Raw genomic sequence first — 22460 nt, 5'->3', positions numbered from 1 at the left:
TTGGGCCCACCTTAGTTGTTTCTCTCTCTTTTTTTTTTTTTCTTTTTTTTTTTTTTCAGAATGTTCAGCATCTTTTAACTTTTTCCTTTTACTTATGTACTTCTGGTTATACTCTCTGTCTCCAGGCACATCTTTCTCCACTTTCTTTCTGTTCTATACATAGTTCTATATTCCGAAGCAACCTTTCAGTAGATTGCTCTGTTTTTTCCCCTCCATTATATTGTCATAGTCTATATTACTGTAATACCCAGAGGCACCAGCCAAACTGCACTCCAGTCACTGTACTAACATCCCAGCAGAAACAAATGAAGTCCCCAAGCTCACCATTAAAATAAACAGGGCAGAAAAAAGGAAGAGAGGCAACGAAAGTGCAGATGTCAAGTGACTTCCAAATAGTGGCAAATCTGCTCAGTGACAGAACCTGTGGCCCAATTCTTCCTTGTCCTGGATCCTGTGTTTGCATTTGCAGCTGTGCACTTATACTCCCTCATAGTTGGTCTGGCACCATTCTTCTTTCCATAAGGTCATTGTAAAACACAGGATATACTTACGGCCCTTTCAACCTGAGCACCCCAGAATTAAAGACTTTAACCCTTTCCACCATACATGGAATGATTTCCCGCCTCCACAGATGTACAGCACAGATGGAGATGTATGCAGGGCCCCTACTGCACATGTGCTCTGCCTGTCTCTAACCCTCCCCTCTCTTAAGCACCCCAGTATGCCCTGGATTACCAACCTGTAGTGCTGGGTCTGAAGTTTACCCTAATGACTGTCTCCAGCTCAGCTGCTTTGTCCTGCTAACCATCACTTTAGATAATCTGCCTTCTCCAATGTCACCTACAGGTCACAACTGACTGTTTCAAAGCCTCCTCTAATTTCACCTTTCACAGAGACCAGATTCCTGAGCACTGCCCCATCAGAAAGCTTGTCTATAGTATGGTGCCATTTTGTGAGTTTCCATGGGGGAGGAAGCACAGCCCACCGTGCCTGCAGCACCTTAGCACCAGAGCATCAGTAATGCCAGTGACCTGCTCTTTGTAGTGCTGTAACTTTCCACCTCTGCTGCTGTGGAAGCATTTCCCAGAGCTTCTGTTGTGGGGTTCTGGAGAATGCACATCCCAAATTACAGTTTGATTGTAGCCCTCTCTATCGTGTGACCCAGAAGAAGAATGATTTTTAAAGGGGCCCTGAGCAACAACAAGCCTCTGAGCAAATTAAAAGGGAGAGAGTTCACGTAGTAGCCCTTGGACCAGTCCAGACCAGGCCAGAGGTAACAAATGTGCTCTACACTGCAGCTGGGGAGAACGGTCCTACCTGGAGCCTCTGGCAGAAAGCTCCAGGGGAGACTCGAGGTCGACCCCTCAGCTTTTGGAGTCAGGGATACAGAGGATCTGAGGCCAGCTAAACCCCAACTGGCAGCCTATGATGGGTTTGAACTGCTTTGGAAGTGATGGGCACTGAAGCACAGCTCCTCCTGGCACCCCAGTTGCCCGTTCTGGGCTGCATGTTCAAAGGCAGGGTATCCTCTACACATCATGGAACCAATGCTACATGGAGTAAGTGGGTTGTACTGATTACACAACGATCTCAAATAGGAAATCCCAGTCATTCAGGAGCCCTAGATATCATCATGGACTGGCCAGAGGGCAAAGATTTTGGAATGTCACCAGAGGAGGAGGTGATGCGTGCTGAAGAGGGCCCACCATACAATAAACTGTCAGAAAGTGAGAAGCAGTATGCCTTGTTTACTGATGGGAAAGCGTCAGAGATAGAAGGCAGCTGTATGGAGCCCCCTGCGACAAGTTGCAGAAACTGCTGAAGGAGAGGGTGAATCGAGTCAGTTTGCCGAGGTGAAAGCCATCCAGCTGGCCCTGGACACTGCTGAACAAGAAAAGTGGCCAGTACTTTACCTCTATACTGACTCATGGATGGTGACAAATGCCCTGTGGGGGTGGTTGAAGCAGTGGAAGCAGAGCAACTGGCAACGCAGAGGTAAACCCATCTGGGCTGCAGCACTGTGGCAAGATATCGCTGCCCAGGTGCAGGACCTGGTGGTGAAGGTACACCATGTAGATGCTCATGTACCCATGAGGGAACTGGGGAACACCAGAACAACCAACAGGTCAATAAAGCTGCCAAGATTGAAGTGGCTCACATGGACTTAGATTGGCAACATAAGGGTGAATTATTTTTAGCCTGGTGTGCCCATGGCACCTCAGGCCATCAAGGCAGAGATGCAACATATAGATGGGCTCATGATCAAGAGGTGGACTTAACAATGGACACTATTGCCCAGGTTATTCACGAATGTGAAACGTGCTGCAATTAAGCAAGCCAAGCTGTTAAAGCCTCTTTGGTATGGAGGATGATAACTGAAGTACAGATGTGGGGAGGCCTGGCAGATTGACTGTATCACACTGCCACCAACCCGCCAAGGCAAGCGCCATATGCTTACCATGGAGGAAGCAACCACCGGGTGGCTGGAAACATACGCTGTGCCCCATGCCACTGCTCGAACACTATCCTGGGCCTTGAGAAACAAATCTTGTGGCAACACTGCGCCCCAGAGGGAATTGTGTCAGACAATGGGCCTCATTTCCAGAACAACCTTGTAGACACTTGGGCCAAAGAGCATGGCACTGAGTGGGTATATCACATCCCCTACCATGCACCAGCCTCTGGGAAAATCGAGCAGTACAATGGGCTGTTAAAAACTACACTGAGAGCAACGGGTGGGGGAACTTTCAAGCATTGGGATACACACTTACCAAGGCCACCTGGTTGGTCAACACCAGAGGATCTGCCAACAGGGCTGGCCCAGCCCACTCAGAACTTTTACATACTGTAAAAGGGGATAAAGTTCCTGTGGTGCACATAAAGAATGTGCTGGGGAAGGCAGTCTGGGTTATTCCTGCTTCAGGTAAAGGCAAACCCACTCCTGGGATTGCTTTTGCTCAGGGACCCGGATATGCCTGGTAGGTAATGCGGGAAGATGAGAAAGTCCAGTGTGTACCTCAAGGGATTTGATTCTGGGGAAAAACAGCCAATGAACTCAATTATATGCTGCTGCCTGCTATATAACACTTTCATAGCCCATCAGCTAAATGCCCATCTCCACTACTCTGGGCTTGGAAAAGAAGGTGTGTGCTGTCATTATCACTACCAGAGAATAAAGTTGTGGAAAAAGCAGGCAGCAGCAGCAGGAGTCTCCCAGTACTGTCCTTAGGTCACCATTGACTGACCTGACTTCCCCTCCGTGACCACCCCAACAAAGAATGAACTTTGATGAGACCAGACAAGCTCAGCAGTGACCAGATGAGTTCAGCAGTGTTGTCAGCAGGCAGTAACCCAGCACTGCACACTGTCTTTCCTGCCCTGAAAGGCTGTCGTGACAGATGAAGTCTGACATCATGGACTGAACTAATTCAGCAAACTTTCTAGGGACGGTCCGTGGACTAAGGAATGATGTCTCTTTGTGTGTGCATATATGTATGCATATGACAAAATTGTAATGTATTGGGAAATGTGGGACCTGAGTATGACGTGAACGTTATGGAATGACAGGTGGATACTGTCCTGGGTACAGCTGTAACAAGCACAAGCTGGTGGACTTTTTCATCCACTTCATGGAGGAGATTGACTAGGAGATCGGTGAGATGAAGCTGTCTGTCAACACCACGGCACACGTTGTGGTCGAGAAATTCCTCAAGAACATGAGGCTCTGAAATAAGAGGAGGCAGATCTCTCATGTTGGGATATCTGGAGTGGGATGTGGGGCTCCAAGCCAGCGTGGGCCTTGTGCCCAGTGTCCCCAGTCCCACCTGTGGGGACAGCAGTGCCATTGTGCCCAAGACCCTCTCGGGGACAGGGTGGAAGGATGCCCAGGGGTGCTTGTGCCCCCTTTGCTTGGGAAGTGCTGGGTTTGGGATCCCCAGAGCACACAAAAAGGGGCAGCAGCCGTGGTGATGCGGCCCTAGGGTGATGAGGCACACAGGGACTCACAGCCGCCTCTCTTCTCTTGCTTTGCAGTTCCCCGGGACCAATGGAACGCCTGGGATGGGCATGGAAAGCCGGGGCCCATAGAACGTCGGGCGGGGGATGGAGGGGGGGAGCGCATGGAATACCCGGGGCCGTGGATCGCCCGGGGTCCTAGGGGAGCGCCATGGCAATAGAAAACAGAGAGGGAGGACCCGACGATGGGGGCAGAACCTGTGGTGGAGGGAGTGGCCTAAAAAGAGGAGATAAATGGGCTTGTACGGGGCTGGGGGGGGGGGGGCACCAAAGGAGTTGGGAGGAGCCTCTGGATGCGGAGCACGAAAGCGTTTGAGGGTCGGGGGGGTGTCTCGATATGAAAAGGATCAAGAAAGGGTGCTGGGAGGTTGGGGGGCGACACACATGACGCTGCGGGACTGGTGCTTGGGGCCAGCACGGTGGCTGGGGCTGGTGCACGGGTTGAGGGGGTCCATGTGCTGGACCCCACCTCGGTGCCCAGGGGGAGAATGGACGCACTTGGTGCCCGGGGGATGCAAAGTCACATGCAGGCTATTGCTGTTGAGTCACTCTCTCGTTGGCACACAGACCATCCCAGCCTAGCTGAGGGAGAGGGGCGACTGCCAGAGTAGAAGCTGCTCCTGCTGTTGTTGGGGGGCCGAGTGGGGCCTTTGGGCCCGTGTGGCACCCCTGGCGGGTGTACAGCAGCCGGGACATGAATCTCTCTGACCTTGTGCATGCTGTGCTAAGCAGACTCGTCTTGGGCAGCCAGAAGCACAAAGGTGGGTGCTTTCACCCCCTGCCCTGCCGTCCCCCCCTGCCACGGGCTGGGGATATGAGGAAGTGACTCAGCCTGGCTTGTCCTTGACACCTGCTGCCAGCACCAAGCAGCAGCGCTCCATCAACACGGAGCTGCTGAGGAGGGCCAGGCAGCACGTGGAGACAGCCGTCAAGGTGGGAGCCTGATTACAAACACACACACCAACATGCCATGGACATGTGTTTATTGCACTTGCGTCCCTCCCCAGGAGAAGATCTTCTCGGTGCAGTGTCCCTACCCCATCACCCACAAGCTGCTGCAGGCATGGGAGCTGAGTAGAGAAGATCTCCAGCACTGTCAGGGTGGGCATCCACTCCGGCCAGCAGCAGGAGACCCAGAAACTGCTGGACGAGGAGGAGGAAGAGGTTGGTGGTGACGAGCAGTGGGAGGCAGAGCTGCATCCAGAGCCAGGGTTGTCATCCTGCTGGCCTCAGCCCTCCTGAGGAGGAGGAGGAAGAGGAGGAGGAGGCCCACTGGTATGATGAGGAGACCTATGGCATCCATGACATGATGGTTAGTGGAGAGGGACAGGGCTGAACACCACAGGGCACAGCCTGGGCTGTGCAGTGAAATAGAAAAATATAGGCTGAAATATAATCTATTATAAGTAAGTAAATTAGTCCTGCTTAGTGATCATCTTTGTATAAGACAAATGATCATAGCTGACATAGTTCTAGGGCCTTGTAACCTTCTCCAAAATTTATGGCAATAAAAACAATGTGTAGATAAAGATTATCTCAAACTAGCAGATGTTCAGGATGAGTTGTAGCTGAGTTAACTGATAAGTAGAAGGATGGGGAGAAATCATTCAATTATGTCAGTGGTGTTACTAAACTACTTAAGCTGGAGTAAGCATTTACCTACTGAGCATGCTTCAAAGACTGCCAAGACGAAAGTTCAAGGAACAGCCAAAAGTGATGAAGATTGTTGGAAAAAGTAAACGACCCCCAAAGACCACTACCACATTTTGTGCACATGCAGGAGAAACTGTCTAGAAGAATGATGTTATACATAAGTAACCGCATGAATATGTATGCAAGTACTGAATATGTATGCTTAGTGACTATATAAGTGTCCTGGGTTCAGCAGTAGCAGTCATTTTTCTCCTCCTTGGTAGCTGGTGTAGTGCAGTGTTTTGACTTTCAGCTCGGGAACAGAGCTGGTAACAAGGATGTTTTGGTTTGGCCAAGGACTTTGTGAGCCTCATGCTCTGCCAGGGAGGAGGGGATGCCAGGAGGAAGCAGAGACAGGACACCTGACCCAAACTGACCAAAGAGGTATTCCATACCACAGCACGTCATGCCCAGGATGCAACTGGGAGTTAGCCGGAAGGGCTGGGAGACGGCAGGGTTGGAGGAGGTATCGGTCGGAGCTTGGTCGGGCTTGGGGGTCAAGTTATCGGTCGGCTGGTGCTGAGGTGTTGTATTCTCTTCCCTTGTTATTTCCTTTATCATTATTATCACTGGTGGTAGCAGTAGTGATCTGTGTTATACCTTAGTTACTAAACTGTTCTTATCTCAACCCGTGGGAGTTGCATTCTTTTTTCGATTCTCCTCTCCGTCCCTCCGAGAGCAGGGGGAGGGCAAGAAAGGGGGGGAAGTGAGCGAACGAATTACCTGACTGGGTTTAAACCACGACAGTTCTTTTTTGGCGCCCAACGTGGGGCACGAAGGGTTGAGATAACGACAGATCTGACCGGATTAATAGTCATTTGTCACAATGCCGATTTATTGGGTCTCAGAGTTGTTCTTGTTGATCTCACAGCTTCAGAATGTTGTAACGTACTTAGAGCCAGTATTTGCTGTGTTAGTGTTTATCAAGTATGGGGCTTGGGCTAAGGTTCTTGTCTCACTCTGCTTTATGGCAATGACTTGTAATACGGGCAGGCTCCAGCAGCAGGGCGGGACGGACGTGGCCTTGGACTTGTACCTGGCCGTCTGGCTGCTCTTCACCGTCCTGGCCCTCACACTACTCTCCATCTTCGTGAGGCTGCGGGGAGCTGAGGGGGAGCGGCCCCGGGAGCCAGCGGCAGCCGAAGCGGCCCGGGAGAGCGGCCCCGGGGACCAAGGGGGTTACTAAACAGTTACTAAACTGTTCTTATCTCAACCCGTGGGAGTTGCATTCTTTTTTCGATTCTCCTCTCCGTCCCTCTGAGAGCAGGGGGAGGGCAAGAAAGGGGGGGAAGTGAGCGAACGAATTACCTGACTGGGTTTAAACCACGACAGGCTGGTTTAGCAATTTGGAGAGACACGCTAGGAGGAGCTATCCCCCGTGTCTCCTGGAGCCCCAGTAAAGAATACCTGCTTGTCAAACTTTGTTGGTGACTTTGTTCCTGGAGATTTCTCCGCATCAGCGGTAAGGGTGGGATGGGGCGGGCACCGGTTTAGAACCGGTGGAGCTCCTCGGTGACACGATGGCAGCCGGACATGGAGGAGAGGCAGGAGCATTCCCTGTGGGATGTGACAGCTCTAAGCCCCATAGAGGGGGGAATAGCACCCCCTGAGCCCCCCGGCACTCTCTCAGCCGTACCTGGCAGGAGCCTTCACCACGTGGAGCTCGGCGCAGAGACCCACGCGCCATCGCAGCGCCGGCAGCAGCATGGCCAGGCTCCGCTCCGCGGGGCGCCCTGGGACGGGGAGGGTCAGCACACACTGGGACCACCCAAAATCGATACCCCCTCCCCCCCCAGTTCTTGTACCCCCCATCCCAATTCACCCAGCACAGGCAGGCCGGGGTGTTTGCTCAGCACCAGCACAGCTGGTGAGGGGATGCGGGTCAGGATGTGGCCTCCCCCCGGATCGTCCCTGTTTCCCCTCTTCCTGTTCCCCTTGGTACGTTCCCGGTGCACCACAGAGGCCTCCAGCAGCCCCAGCGTCCCCGCTGGGCTGTGTGGCTGCTTCCATCTGTGGGGTGTGGAGTCGGAGGGGCGCGAGTGGAACAACCGTACCCCTGGTTGTGGGACAGCCACCCTGGTCGAGTGCTGGTGGTCACTGCCCTGGGTTCAGCAGTAGCAGTCATTTTCCTCCTTAGTAGCTGGTGCAGTGCTGTGTTTTTGATTTTAGTCTGAGAACAGCGGTGGTAACACACTGATGTTTTAGTTGTTGCTGAGCAGTGCTTACCCCAATCAAGGACTTTTCAGTCTCATGCTCTGCCATTGAGGAGGGACACTGGAAGCCAGGGGAAAGCAGAGACAGGACACCTGACCCAAACTAGCCAAAGGGGTATTCCATACCACAGCACGTCATGCCCAGTATATAAACTGGGGGCAGTTACCCAGAAGGCCCAGATCACTGCTCAGGTCGGGCTGAGTATTGGTCAGTGGGTGGTGAGCAATGGCATTGTGCATCACTGGGGTTCATTGTTTTCTTTTCCTCTTTTAGTTTCATATTCACTCCCCTTTTTATTTCCATTATCGAGGGGGAGTGATTACCGGCTGGGCTTAAACTACAACAGCTTCCCGTAGCATCAGTCCAGTGCTGTTGGATGCATGATTTCGCAACTGCAAACCCCAGTATTGGTGTGAGAATCACTGAACGGTTTGCGTTGGAAGGGACCTTAAACCTCATCTAGTTCCAGCGCCTACCATGGACAGGGACACCTTGCACTAGACCAGGTTGGTCAAAGGCGCAGGTTTGCCTCGGGGCACGGCCTGACCCAGTCTCCCGCCGCCTCACCCGGTTCGTTCCCGTGGGTGGAAGCTCCTCAGGGTGCAGTCCGGGCCTTGGGCGCTGCCGGTACGGCCAGGCCCCGGCCGCCGGATGGGCCCCGCTCGGCCTCCGCACCCCGGGAGGCGCTGTGGAGCCACGCGACTGCTCTGGCCCCGCCGCCGTGCCCGCCTCGATGGTTCCGGCCAGGCCCCGGAAGCAGCAGTGAGGTCATGGCGGCGGATGGGCCGGTGGCGGCGGCGGCGGAGCTGCAGACGGAGGGCGAGGTCGGTGGCGAGGCGGAGGGCGACTTTGGGCAGCTGCTGGAAGAGGAGGAGGACGTGGAGGACGCCGGCTATGTGCTCTACAGGTACGGCTGCTCCCCTCACAAGGCCACAGCGTCGCCGGCGGGAGCAGAAGGCCTTGAGGGGACAAACGTGAAAAGCGTCGGGTGTCGCGTCCTGCTCGGACCCGTGGCAGCCTGCGGGCGGGGTGGGTGGTCGGTCCCTTCCCTCCCCCAGGTTGTGCTGCCATTAGGGTCTGATCCCGTCACATATGTCAGCACCTCCTTTACTTGTTTATATGCTCCTCTCTGTTGCAGACAGTAGAATCATAGAGCCAAGTAGGTTGGAAAAGACCTTTAAGATCATCAAGTCCAACCATTACCTCAGGATTGCCAAGGCCTCCATAAAACCGTGTCACTGAGGGCCTCATCTACACGTTGTTTGAGCAATTCCAGGGTTGGTGATTCCACCACTTCCCTAGGCACCCTGTTCCAATGCCCAAGCACCCTCTCTGTGAAGAAATTGTTCCTAAATCCAATCTACACCTTCCCTGGCGTACGTTGAGGCCATTTCATCTTGTTAGTTGGGAGAAGAGACCAACCCCACCTCACTAAAACCTCCTTTCAGGTAGTTGTAGAGAATGATAAGGTCCCCTCTGAGCCTTCTGTTTTCCAGACTAAACATCCCCGGTTCCCTCAGCCACTCCTCATAAGACTTGTGCTCCAGGCCCTTCACCAGCTTCATTGTCCTTCTCTAGACCCACTCCAGCAACTCAATGTCTCTCTTATAGTGAGGGGCCAAATAACATGGTGACAATAATAGTGAACTTTTTGAACGGGGATGTGTTACTATGCATAGATTTGTGCCTGTAGAGGTTTAAGTAGCATTTTGTCCTTTTTAGAAGCATTGGAAAGAAAAAAAAAAAAAAAAAACCATGTATTAACAGGGACAGGAAGGAATGGGCAGATATTGAACCAATCCCTCAAAATGATGGGCCAAATCCTGTTGTTCAGATCATCTACAGTGAAAAATGTAAGTTTTAAATACGTTCTACAATCACAACTTTAGAGTGGCTAAATTTGTACCTGTCTTTAGCGTTGTCAAAGCAAGATTTCTCATTTTGGATAACAAACCTCCTAGAGCAGTACTGTGAAGAAATTATTGTTTATTATGTAATAGTGGTTGTGTATGATGTTTTCACCAAACATGTCTGAAATTGGATCTTCACCTGAGATGTTAACAGCCAAAGTTTTATTTTAAAATCATACAACTGAAGAGGTCTGGTTCACATAATAAGGCGTTTCTAGCCCACAAGTAGGAAAGGAATATGTGAAGCTCTCACATCTGGGCAAATAGCGTAAGTAGCAAGGAACTTTTCTGATTGTTTTGGATGCTATTCAGGTGGTGTACTTTTAAGGTACTTTTGCAGCTTTTCAGTATACTAATACCATTTAGTAGTGCTGTCAGAGTAGTATGTAGCTGTCATTTTAAAGAGGTATATTTAAAGTACAAAAAATAGGAAGTAACATCAAAAGATTACTAACCTTACCCCCTAATCAGGCCATTGTTTCATAGCCTTGGATAAGATGCTCCTATTTATTTAGTTCGAGATGTCTATGATTACTTCCGGGCTGTTCTCCAGCGGGATGAGCGAAGCGAAAGAGCCTTCAAACTAACAGCAGATGCCATCGAGTTAAATGCTGCAAACTACACGGTATGGTAAGTGATAATTTTGGGATTATTTCTACCATTAGTTGATTGCTGCCCTTTTATGTCTTTAAAAAATGTGTTAGTCTAATCAGGGCATGACAGAGAAGTGGTGTCGACTTCCAGTGAGCTTCTGAGGAAAGCCGTTATTCAGTCTCATTTTGATTCAGTGGTTTTCATGCATTTGGCTTTGAGAATATTACCAGTCAGGTCAGGATTAGCTGCAAAAAGAACTTTGTTTTAAAATAGATCTGGTAATGTGGCCTTGGCAGGATGCTGAAAATGCCTCCAGTTGGCTTCAAGAGCCATAAAGCCATGACAACTACTTTATCTTGCTAAATAGAATCATCGAATCATAGAATAGTTAGGATTGGAAAGATCACCTAGTTCCAACCCCCCCCTGCCATGGGCAGGGACACCTCACACTAAACCGTGTTACCCAAGGCTCTGTCCAGCGTGGCCTTGAACACCACCAGGGATGGAGCATTCACAATTTCCCTGTGTATGCTTACTAAGTAGAGCATTTTAGAAGATCTGTCAGGTAATGTGCAATTAGGTAATGAATAAATAGTGAATTTATAATATTCAGAGTAGGACCTTTTAACTCCTGAATGCTAGCAAGTACCTCTTGTATGACTTATGACTTTATTCTGCTAACTTGCGTAAAATCAGAAAGTTTACATTATTTTAAGCACATAAGCCATAGTTTCTGTGAGGATAAGACTAGTGTGGGTAGTCAGAGATTGAAACAGGATTTCTGTGATCTCAGGTAACATACTGTTGTAACCCGTTGTATTCCAGTTCTCTGCTGTTTGATAATTGAATGGCCTTTAGCAGAACTGGATAGCGTTTTGCACTCTTTTTAAGTCAGTATCTATTAGAAGTACTGTGAATAAAGGTTCTTCTGTGTCCTCCTCTGTGAATTTTAGCAAAGCCATGTTGCAGCATTCAAATGCTTGACTTTTATGCAGGCATTTCCGGAGGGTCCTCCTGAAGTCCTTGGGAAAGGATCTCCACGAGGAACTTAAGTATATTACAGCTATCATTGAAGATCAGCCAAAGAACTATCAAGTCTGGTAATACCATGTTTTCTTTTCAGTTCTGAATGTGTTTGTAGATAGATTTTGGGGGTTTAAATTGCCCAGAATCAGTTGTGATCATTGATCCTAAAAGTTGTTAAGAGTTGCTTTCTGCATCTGCTTCAGTGGCAGTACTGGAAGATTTAAATGGGAGTTGCATCAGCATCACTGCCACAGTACTCTTTAACTGTTTGTTCTAAATATATGATTATGACATGCTAAAAAGTCTGACAGATAAAAAAATTACTCATGAAAAGGCAAACAAGAACAGATAGAAATGTGTGTATTTCCTTTTATTGGCTTTTGGAGTTTGCTTATCTGTTGTTGGGTTTTGAAGTGAGGGGGAGAGTAGGCAGAACAACTACATTGTGCTAAAGCAGATAAATTATATAGGAGTAGAAGATTTTATTCTGCTCAAGACTTTGGCCATCAGTGTTAAAAGTGGAAATATATTACTTCAAGTAAACATAGCTTATCAAAAAGGAGGTGATTGGCCAATGAGTGTATGGAGATAGAATCCATAACATTATAAGTCTACATTGTATGTTTCTTAGAGCATGAAATGTTTTGGTTAGTATATATAATTTGAAGTATTTAATTTTTTTTCTAAGTAGTACAGTTGCCCTATGCTGTTTTAATACAGACGGTATGCTCACAAAAAAATTTAGACTATTCTAAAAATAGTTTCATCCTCTTGTCATTAGGCATCACAGACGGGTGTTGGTAGAGTGGCTGCAGGATCCATCCCAAGAGCTTGAGTTCATAGCTGACATTCTTAACCAAGATGCCAAAAATTACCATGCTTGGCAACACAGACAGTGGGTTATTCAGGTATTGTATCTACAGAACTGTTGATTAAATAAATAACTTGCTCAGGTACTAGAGTTTTGCTTCTCAGATACAATCTGAATTGCACTTGGCACTTTGTTTCTAAGGGGAAAACAGTTGCACTTTACTGTGTGGTATTAACAATGAACTTGACTTTTAGAAACAAGTTCAAAAAGGCCTGTTGTTGGTTACTTACTTTTATCTGTGTGAGTTTAATAATGACATAATACCATTGTGTGCAACTGAATAGTGTAGTGTGTTCCTCATGCACCCTTTAATTTTTGTTAATTTCCTTTAAAAAGTTTGTGTATATAATGTTCAGAGAACTTGGGAGAAAGGAGAACGTATTAAAAAAAAACAACAGAAATATTTGGTTGTGATAATCTCTCTTTCTTCCCTTTCCATAGGAGTTCAAGTTGTGGGACAATGAACTGGAATATGTAGACCAGCTTTTGAGGGAAGATGTGAGAAACAACTCTGTTTGGAACCAGCGGCACTTTGTAATCTTCAACACTACAGGCTATGACGATCCAGCAGTTCTAGACAGAGAAGTCCAGTTAGTAACATCATTCATGCTCATATTAAGCATTCTTCATTACATGAAAACAAATCAACACTTTGGCAGTCTCTGTGGGCTTGTCTTTCCTGGGCTCACTGTCACAGATAGCAGATAAAGTGTTAGTGCATGTACTGATGTGTTCTGTACCACTGACTTGTTGAGTAGTACTGAAGCAAGGTATGCTTACTCCAGGCAAGCTATTCTCACGAGTCTGTCTTCCTGCCCTGCTGTTTATTGTGCAAACAAAACTTCTGGCCTTTCTTAGTCAATGAGCGATAGTGGAGCAACCTGCAAGAAAATCTGTGTTGCTGGAACTACATAAACTTTGCTCTTTGTTAGTATTTTGCATCCTATCCCTAGAAAGCTTGGAAGGAGAGGCACTCTCAGTGTAGTACTGAGCAGCTGTTTTAGTAGTAATGATTTAAAGTTACCGTGGATGTGTATTGTAGGAGGAGGAATTGCCTTTTGTGAGGAACATAATGCAGCTGGGAAAAGAAAAGAGCTTTCAGGGGTATGTGGTCAGCATGAAGACAACTACTTATATTAGATGGCTTGTTTTAGGGAAAATGGGCTTTGGAAACTCTCAGTGGTATAACTGAAGGGAAAATGGGCCTCTAGCCATCTATTCTACTACTGTGGTGGCAAGGGAAGCTCTCTTCACATCCCAGACTGCTGATCAGGGTTGATGGTTATGAGAAGTTTGTCTGAAGCGAAGAAGCAATGAAAAGAAGGTACTACAAATATTTGAGTGGTTCTTTATAAGTAAGAATGAGTCTCTGAATAGATCCATTGGTATGTTGCTCATAGAGGATCTCAGCCCACACCACCTTTCAGGCTTGCCTTTGCAAACTGCTGTGAGTTTTATTTCCAGTTTATAACTTTCCTGCAGATTAATAAATCTGAACCATTTCCATGACTTAGGCTTGGATGTTTCCATCTTTTTCTCTCCAGAGGTTAGATCTGACATCCTCCCTTGATCTAAGACCTTGATACATGGTGCTGTGTTCAGGATAATTGGATACCATTTTAAGAATCAGACTGTCTAAGGTTAAGACTTCCCTGATGTTATAGAACCATAGTTGGGCTGGTTGTTGCTTGATATAGTGACTGCAGAAGATTAAAAAAGTATTAGGGTTGTGTTGGTGTTTTGTTGTTTTTTTTTCTCAGCACTGCTTATAGAATTTTTTTATCAGTATCTGCTGTCTCTGAAAATCAGCTGAATGCCTGGTTATGCTGGGGAAGGGCAGAAGGTAAATGTTCTGTGAAGATTAAATGTGGCTTTGCAGCTGCATGGCAAATGCCTCTCATTGCTTTGGTTTTAAAGGAGTTGCCTAACTTCTACTTTTTAAGAACTACTGCAGAAGAGAGCATGAGGTGAAAACTCAAGCTCTGCCTTCCTCTGTGTTTGCTCAAGTGCAACATCGTGAAAAATGTTCTGCAAGTAGATACAGAATATATAATGTGCAGTCCTATTAACATAGCTCACCCTCGGCTTCAATTGTGCTAGCCATTTTCAGTCCCTTGATATTTCTTATGAGGGCGCAAATTATTCTGTCAGTTTACCAGGAGAGTACATCATGTTTGTTTCTTAGTGTGATTGATCATAATTTTGAGAACTGTGTCATAATTGTATAAAATGCAGCAAATGGAACACTTGAGAATTTAAAACAGTTCTCATGAGGTTCTCTTTGAGACTTGTGGCGATCGTGTGGTATGGCATTTTTTATCTATGGCCCAGCTGAGATGATCTGCAAAAAGACGCTGAAATACAGGCTAGAGGGATGCATTTGGAAGCATCTGAGGGCATCAAGGTAATTTCTCACTCACTGTTAATGGTTGCATTCATCTTTTTCTCCAGATACACTCTTGAGATGATCACTGCAGTGCCACATAATGAGAGCGCTTGGAACTATTTAAAAGGGTAAGGCATCATTCTCTGTGGGCAAAGAGTATCTGTAGAAGCTATCTTATGCCTAGCTCTTAACTGGAAAGAGCTTGTTGCTGTTCATTCTAGTGTTGTCTTCTCAAGCAGGCAGGCAGAAACCTCCGCAAGGGGTTAATATATTAATCTAGTTTCTCCATAACTTTCCACTAAGTATCTGGCCTTGTGACTCTTATCAGAGGATTGCAAGTACTTCTCATGCTTTTAAGAACTTGATCTGTAACGTTACTGCTTTCAAGAGCATGGAATAAGAACTAATGACTATGCCTTCAGTATAATTTCTTTTCAGATGAGCGTAATTACAACATGAAGCTGTATTGTTGCTGAATGCTGCTTACTTTCTGCCTTACTTGTATTGGCACCCTTATTTCAAAACTGATCTCCACATAAAAGAGCCATAACCGAAATAAAATTCTTCACAGCGTGTTTCCCAGTGTTATGTTTCAAGCCTTTTAACCTCTGTTTTAGGATTTTACAGGATCGTGGTCTTTCCCAGTATCCAAATCTATTAGAGCAACTGTTGAGCTTACAGCCCAGCCACAGTTCACCTTATCTGATTGCATTTCTTGTGGACATATATGAAGATATGCTTGAAAACCAGTGTGATAACAAGGAAGAAACACTAAACAAGGCATTAGAGGTATGTTTTGAGAATTTGGGTTTGTTTCTTATGCCATCTATTGTTCTCTTGTTTTATATCCCAACAAAATGGGATTGATTTTTCTAAATAAAACAGGTTACTTGTTAATCACTGGAGCTCTGTGAAGAGTTGAACATGAAAGCCAGATAATCAGAAGGGTCTGATGAATTTATCTATAGTTAGTAATTTGCCAGATAATCACTGTAAGCTTTCTTCACCTATTAGTAAACGAAAGGTTTCTAATACTGCCTGCAGAAGAAAGATGTTTCAACAATCGAGGTGTTGTTATGCTGCAAAGCTAGCATGGGATTACCTTCCTTCTCTGTGGGTTAGTGAATCTTGTTCTCAGAGTGTCTGTATCGAAAAAGAATCTCAGGAGCCCTTTGCACTTCTTAGCTCTTTCTAAGAAGGCTGGCAGAATTAGCCTAAAAGCCAGCAGGCAGTGGCAACATCAGTAAGGGTTGTCAGCACCATTTCCTACAGAGAATCTATGACTTCTAGCAGTGCTGTATATCTCCTTGTGCTTCATATTTGGGGAGCTTCTTGCAACTGTTTGCAGTGTAGTTTTTATAAAACCAATTTTCATTCACTGTAGGACAGACTGAAATCTAATTAGAACTGCAGTTCTTGCCTGGAGTCTCTGTGTTCCAACATCGTTCATTCTCAGCATTTTTCCTCTTGTTGTATTCCAGGACCAGAGTGTAAATAAGTGTAGTAGTATGTCCCAGATGCATATGCCTTTATACTATTGCACAGAGTTTGACTTCTTCATCTATTTAGGTATCAAAGCTCCTATTTCTCAACTCTGGTTCACTGATTGAGGCAATGTCATTTGCATAAAAGAAGTGAATTGACTAGAACATTTGTAGATAGTATTCGTACAATACAAATTTTACACAAAATGTTATGTGAGTAGAGTTGATTTCTGCTGTGCCTCACTGCACACCCAGATCAAAATAAAAATCAGAACAAGTAGAAGTATAGCACCAACTCTAACATCTTGTGAGAGAAGGTTACTGACTTGCATGGAGAATCCTTTTATGACAGTCTGCTAATTGAGAAGCCACAACCAAGTATCTCCTGTCAGTCCACCAGAAGTACTGAAGATTCAAGAGCAGGATGTTCCACCTCTGCTTTGAATGAAGTGGTGTACAGCCTACTGGATCACTAAAAAAAAATACAGCTGCTCAGGAAGTCAAAAGGATACTGTAGTATACTTCAGGCTGAATAGTCTGGGTTAGATGATGAGTGGTAGGCATGGAAAGGAGTAATGGGGAAGCAGCTGCAACTGAAATAGGACTGGAGGTATTTTTGTGCAGTTTTGTGTCAGATTACTTGACTACCAGGTGGAGTCGACATCAGTTTGAGGTCATCAGACAGTTGCAAATGGGGTTAATAAAACAATTGTTGCTGGAAAAGGTGTTTCTGTTATGGGCTGAACCATGTATTGTATACATTTTATTTTATAAAGATAATTAAGGATTCTGTAAACTTTTGGTGTAACTCCAATCTTTCAATTTTCTTTTATAGTTGTGTGAAATTCTGGCTAAAGAAAAGGACACCATCCGAAAGGAATACTGGAGATACATTGGAAGGTGCCTTAAAAACAAGCACAGCTCGGGCACTGAACAGAGCACACTGACAGACAAGCAACAGTAACTGAACATGGAAGAAAACGGTGTTAAGTTCTCAAGCTGTTCTAAAGCAGTACTAAGCAGAGTTATCAACTATTTTAAAATCCAGAGTAGTATTTATAGTCTGCTGAAGACATACTGCAATAAGAGGAGTGCAGAGTGCTGTATAGTCTTCAGGTTGCTGCTGCTACTGGTGATATTTTAGGTGCAGTCAGGAAATATATTAAGGCTTAATTATTGAAACGTACTACATAAAGGTTTTGTTTCCTAGTTATAGATACATAATAACGTTAATAGCCATCTGTGGAAGTGTTCGAGGGCGATGGGGCTTTTAGCATCTTGGTCTAATGAGAGGTATCCCCACCTCTGTGGCAGGAGGCCTGTAATTAGATGATCACTTAAGGTCCTTTCCAACCCAAGCCATTCTATGGTTCTGTGATAAAGCTATACCTGCTACTTACAAGGCAATAAACCAATTTCTTATGCCGTGGCTTAACCACTCCTGGTTCCTAACAGTCACACCAGATGGTGCAGTAAAAACTGCAGGTAACTTAGCTGTAGTAGATATGAAGTGACCTATTTCTAGTTAGTGCAGTTGTTGCCTCACAGGAGCAGCTATGCAACACTGACAGCCCGTGCTATTGTATGCAGTTAATACCAAGTGTCATTTTGTAATAAAAACAGATAACAGTTTTCTGAAATTTTTTTGTGTGTGTCTTTTGGTGTTTAAATGTGCATAGTTTGTTCTTCTTTTATGCTAATAGGGGTTAAAATATCCCTTTTAGGGGATTCTGTTGTACTGAGGTGTCTTTTGCACTGGAGCATTCTCATCCTAGAAACTTTCGATACACTTGATGTATTCAGTGGAGCCTTGAATTTTTATCTGTACAGTCAGGAAAAATTCTGTAAGGACCCCAGAAAATCTGCTTTTTTTTTTTTTTTATTGGGATTCTGTTCAGCCAGCTGAAAATCTGATTTATCTATTTTCTCTTCACCCTTTGCAACCTAACCAAGCTGAAGTCATAGTTCGTAAGAGATAACAGCTGGTTATGTTGCATATCTTAACCGTAAAGGAAGGAACGGTTTTATTGGGGACCTATAAATGTCTTAACCTTGTTGCTCCTATAGGCTTTCTGTATATTTTTCATGCATATATTAAGCAAAGAATTAGTTTTCCTCCCCTTTGTGAAAGGCAGAAGGCACCTGCAGTACACAATTCAAAGGATGCGTATACCTGTACAAGTAAACTGTATCTGCCCTGTTCTCAGTAAATTATTGTAAACTGTGTTCTTAGAGTGCTTGTCTGTTATGAAGTATTTTCTTGGAGATGGTCGTAAAAGGAACAAATAAATACCAGTATTTATTCCATAATATGAACAGTCTTTCTGATACTGAACATAAAAAGCTACTGCTGTAACTAAACCATATGAAATTATTTTATACTTGAAATATGTTAAGTCAATGCATTCTTTAAAGCAACTCAGAGAGAGTGAAATACATGAAAGCTATCTAATCTTTTGTTTTAATGTTTTTGACACTTTCCCTACAGTAGAAAAACATGTTTACAGCAACACATGAACATTTAAATACAGGAACATGAACTTCAAGTGGTGACTTGGCAGTCCTGGGGTAAAGGTTGGACTTGATGATCTTAAAGGTCTTTTCCAACCTACTTGATTCTATGATTCAAACATCTGGGGATTTGTTACCTGGGGATTTTTTGTGCCTTTTCTTTACCACAGTTGAAGCTTCAGTGCAGAACAAAAAGTGTATGTTTATATCCCCATGAATGGTTTCTAATTGAAACTATAATAAATCAGTCAGGATGTTCCAGGTCTTTAGGACAAAGTAGTATATTTGTCACTACCAGTCAAGAAAGCTCAGACGTCTACAACAAACAAATGCAATCCTTAAAATAAATGAAGAGGGAAGGGAATTTTGCATCTGCATATGGTGTTACTGCGTTCCTTCTTTTCTGAACAATATTCAGAAGGCACTTGTAATAAGGCAGAGTATTTTTTATAGACACTGGCATGGATTGCAGAGAAAAATAACTCATCCTGCAGTAAGATGATGAACAGTGTCCCCTGGGGCAGTGCACTGGAGATGTGAGTTCTGGTCATTTGTAGTTTGAGGAAAGACCTTGGCTTTAGCCCTGTTCTGTTGCAGGAATAGTGGGATCCTCTGACAAGACCCTTGGACTATTTTCTTATGGTGTGGTCAACTTAGGGCTTGCTTGAATGATGCCTAGAGGTAAAGAGGCATCTACTGACAAGTTTCATGTGGGACAATGGAGGAAATTACAGACCGCTGCCTCCTAGACCCCCAGTGTTAAATTACAACACAAGGAAAACCTTAGGGTAAAATGCAGCTGCTACTTCCAGGATGGGATGCCATTGGCATGCATGGAATCTACCTGGTGATAGTTACCCGGGCAACCCTGGAACCTTGGCATATGCTGAGAGAAAGTGACCAGAGGGTGGAGCAGAGTGAAGGCCCCGAAGCCAGTCTCTTTTCTACTCTCTGCAGGAGCAGGAACTAAAAGGCACCATGTACTGGTAAACTGCACAGCAGCTGCCAAGCAAGGAAACTAGATCTGTATTTGTAAAAGCAAAGTGAGAGGATTTTACACCCATCAGTAACAAAGTCTGCATGACCAGAGTCACTCAAGCTCCACAGACATAGAGTTAAAAAGTTGAAACCTGTGTTATTATGGGGAAGCCTGGACAGATCCAAGGGCTGCCTGCAAGGTCAGGATGAACAACACTGATGCACAAAGAACTGAGAGCAGGCGAGGAGGCTCTGCTCCTGTGTAGGCAGGTTAAAACACAGAGCTAACAAATCCCTAATCAGAAAAGACTATTTGTGAAGCCTGGTACATCTTGGAAGCACATGGACATCAACATACGGCTTCACATGTCAGCAAAACATGACTAGGGTCCTTTCGATGAAAACGTTGTAACCTCATGGAAATTAACTAACCAATCAGTACATGTAGGAAGGTTATGGGAAGTTCCTAATGGTATAAATCAAATTAATCAAATGGCATAAATACATTAAATAAGGAAAGGAAAAACAGGGAAGGCTCAATTTTAACTTCTGAGATAGCTGACAGGCTGAACCTGCCTTCTCCCCCATAGGGATACCTATCGGGTAAGACCTTTATCTTACGTGTGCTAAATGACTAACTTGTGCTAGTGGTTTTTAGTGATTGTAGTCTGGTTGTGTATCACTTCAAGCTTGGTTTTGCAGACAGGCCCTGTCTGGCAGTCACAAACCTTAATTTGTCATGATTTTCTATTACTAGAGAGCGTTATTCTATAAATTGTTATGGTTAGTCCTTCATGGGCAAAGCAGTCACCAGCAGTGGGTAACAAAGTGGGAAATCCACTGAGGACTCCCCCTTATGCTGTTGGTGCATTTCCCTGAACAAGTCAGTCAAATTACCCTCTGATCCACCAGGACTGTTCCATGAAGGGTCCCTATAATGGGATGCTGACATACTGGTTGGGCACAAGGGTCCTGGCTTTCGTGAGGCACTGACAGATTGAACACTAGGGGTCGAGAATATCTCCCTCCCTTTCACACAGCACTTAATAAGTTTTATAGCTGTGACACAAGCATAATGATACTTGCAAATGTAACACTGTTTCTGAGCTAAGTTTACCACTGAAGATATGTACTCTATAAGAAAAACACCTCATCTTATGTAAAACAAACGTGACCAAACAAATCATGTGAATCCTAAGAAGAAAACATGCTGGAGACTAGCATCCACCAAAAAAAAGAAAAAAATCACTATGTTTCAAGAGAAATCCCTGGTTTTTCTTTCAGATGTTTCTGTTTAGTGTCACTGAGATTGCAAGGAAGCTCTAAAATTCTCAGTTCTGTGCTATTCAGGCATACTCAGAAACACTGAGCTGCAGAGCTGGGGAAGAAACAGGCTGCCCAGACAGGCAGCAACTGCAGCTACCAAACCTTTGATTTTTAAAGTGTGTCCAAGACAGAATCTGTCATATGGAAGTGAGAGCTTGACAAAAATGTATGAGCTATGGAGAGAAGGATGTTACAGCATGAACTGTTAGATGACTTTAACCTGTAGGCATTGGTACTGACTACCTATGATTAGGGGAAACACAAAACTCATTCATCCTAAGGGTTCATCTGTACAAGAAAACTTACTGTTGTTACCGATTGTGTGTTGTACCGATTGCGTACAATTTTATTACTGAAGAGCTGTGTCAAAATGAAAAACTATATTCATACAACTGTCCCTTGTCAATCAGTGTCATTGAAACATTCAGTAGAGTAGGAAGAATTATTAAAGAGTGTAAAATAATTTCCTATCCCTGTTTTTATCAGAGGCTGATGTTCTTGCCTTGGTCTAGCTGTTTCTTCTGTCTAAGCTGTTATTAAATTCCTTCTTATTGTCTCTGCAACTCGGCTGACAGAACATGTCCTTCCTAATCTGTTCAGTAAAAAAACACCTCAGCACAAAATGCTTCTATCAGTTGCTGTCTGGCTGTGCTGAGGCAGATTAGGAGCATGCTGTTTAGCTGGACCTTCTGTGGGAGCAGTATCCTTCAGCAGGGAAGCGGTGAGGTTTCTAATCACTCCTGCCATGCAAAACACTTCAGTCCAAGTGCTAACAGGGAATTCATGCAGCGCATTGGTGACAAGGGGCTTATAGAGATTTGGGCCCCTACAACAGCATAAAATGTCTTAAAGCTTCTGTGGCTTTTAGAGCAAAGGGATAAAGGAACACCATGAAGTGATGGTGTAGTGTCATCCCTTATGGGCTCACACAAAGGCTTTGCAATTGCTGGTGTGCTTGCCCATGTGCCAGTTCCAAATAAGCACGGGAGACACTGCGGCTGTGGTTTTCTTGCCCTGGATATGTGAATGGAGCCATGTGTCTCAGGTGTTGGCCCATGTAGGGCATAGTGGATTCAATATCCCTTCTGCTGGTAGGATGGGACCTGAATTTCATAGAACCAGAGAATGGTTTGGGTTGGAAGGGACCTTAAAGCTCATCCGGTTCCAACCCCTGACATGGGCAGGGATACCTTCCACTCGACCAGGTTGCTCCAAGCCCCATCCAACCTGGCCTTGAACACTGCAAGGGATTGGGCAGCCACAGCTTCTCTGGGCAACCTGTGCCAGAGTCTCACCACCCGCTCAGAGTGAAGAATTTCTTCCTAATGTCTAATCTAAATCTCCCATCTTTCAGTTTAAAGCCATTCCCCTTTGTCCTGTCACTACATGCTCTTAGAAAAAGTCCCTCTCCATATTTCTTTAGTGCCCGTAAGAAAACAAACAAACAAACAAAA

General features: G+C 45.3%; 1 protein-coding gene across 1 annotated transcript; it reads left to right on the top strand.

Annotated features, from left to right (window-relative positions):
• Positions 1–8638: 8638 nt before the first annotated feature.
• Positions 8639–18501, top strand: FNTA (farnesyltransferase, CAAX box, alpha). Its single transcript, XM_062609777.1, is given in 10 exon segments — positions 8639–8682; positions 8684–8827; positions 9688–9773; positions 10346–10460; positions 11420–11524; positions 12232–12358; positions 12763–12911; positions 14773–14835; positions 15325–15496; positions 17027–18501. Coding segments are annotated over 10 exon segments (1119 nt in total). The 5' UTR covers positions 8639–8653; the 3' UTR covers positions 17156–18501.
• The last annotated feature ends 3959 nt before the right edge of the window (positions 18502–22460 follow it).

The sequence above is a fragment of the Pezoporus occidentalis genome, unplaced genomic scaffold, assembly GCF_034315485.1.
Source record: "Pezoporus occidentalis ecotype Australia unplaced genomic scaffold, CSIRO_AGI_Poc_V1 ctg140, whole genome shotgun sequence".
Taxonomy (NCBI): domain Eukaryota; kingdom Metazoa; phylum Chordata; class Aves; order Psittaciformes; family Psittacidae; genus Pezoporus; species Pezoporus occidentalis.
Note: the sequence above shows the minus strand (reverse complement) of the source record. Positions and strands in the feature narration are given on the sequence as shown.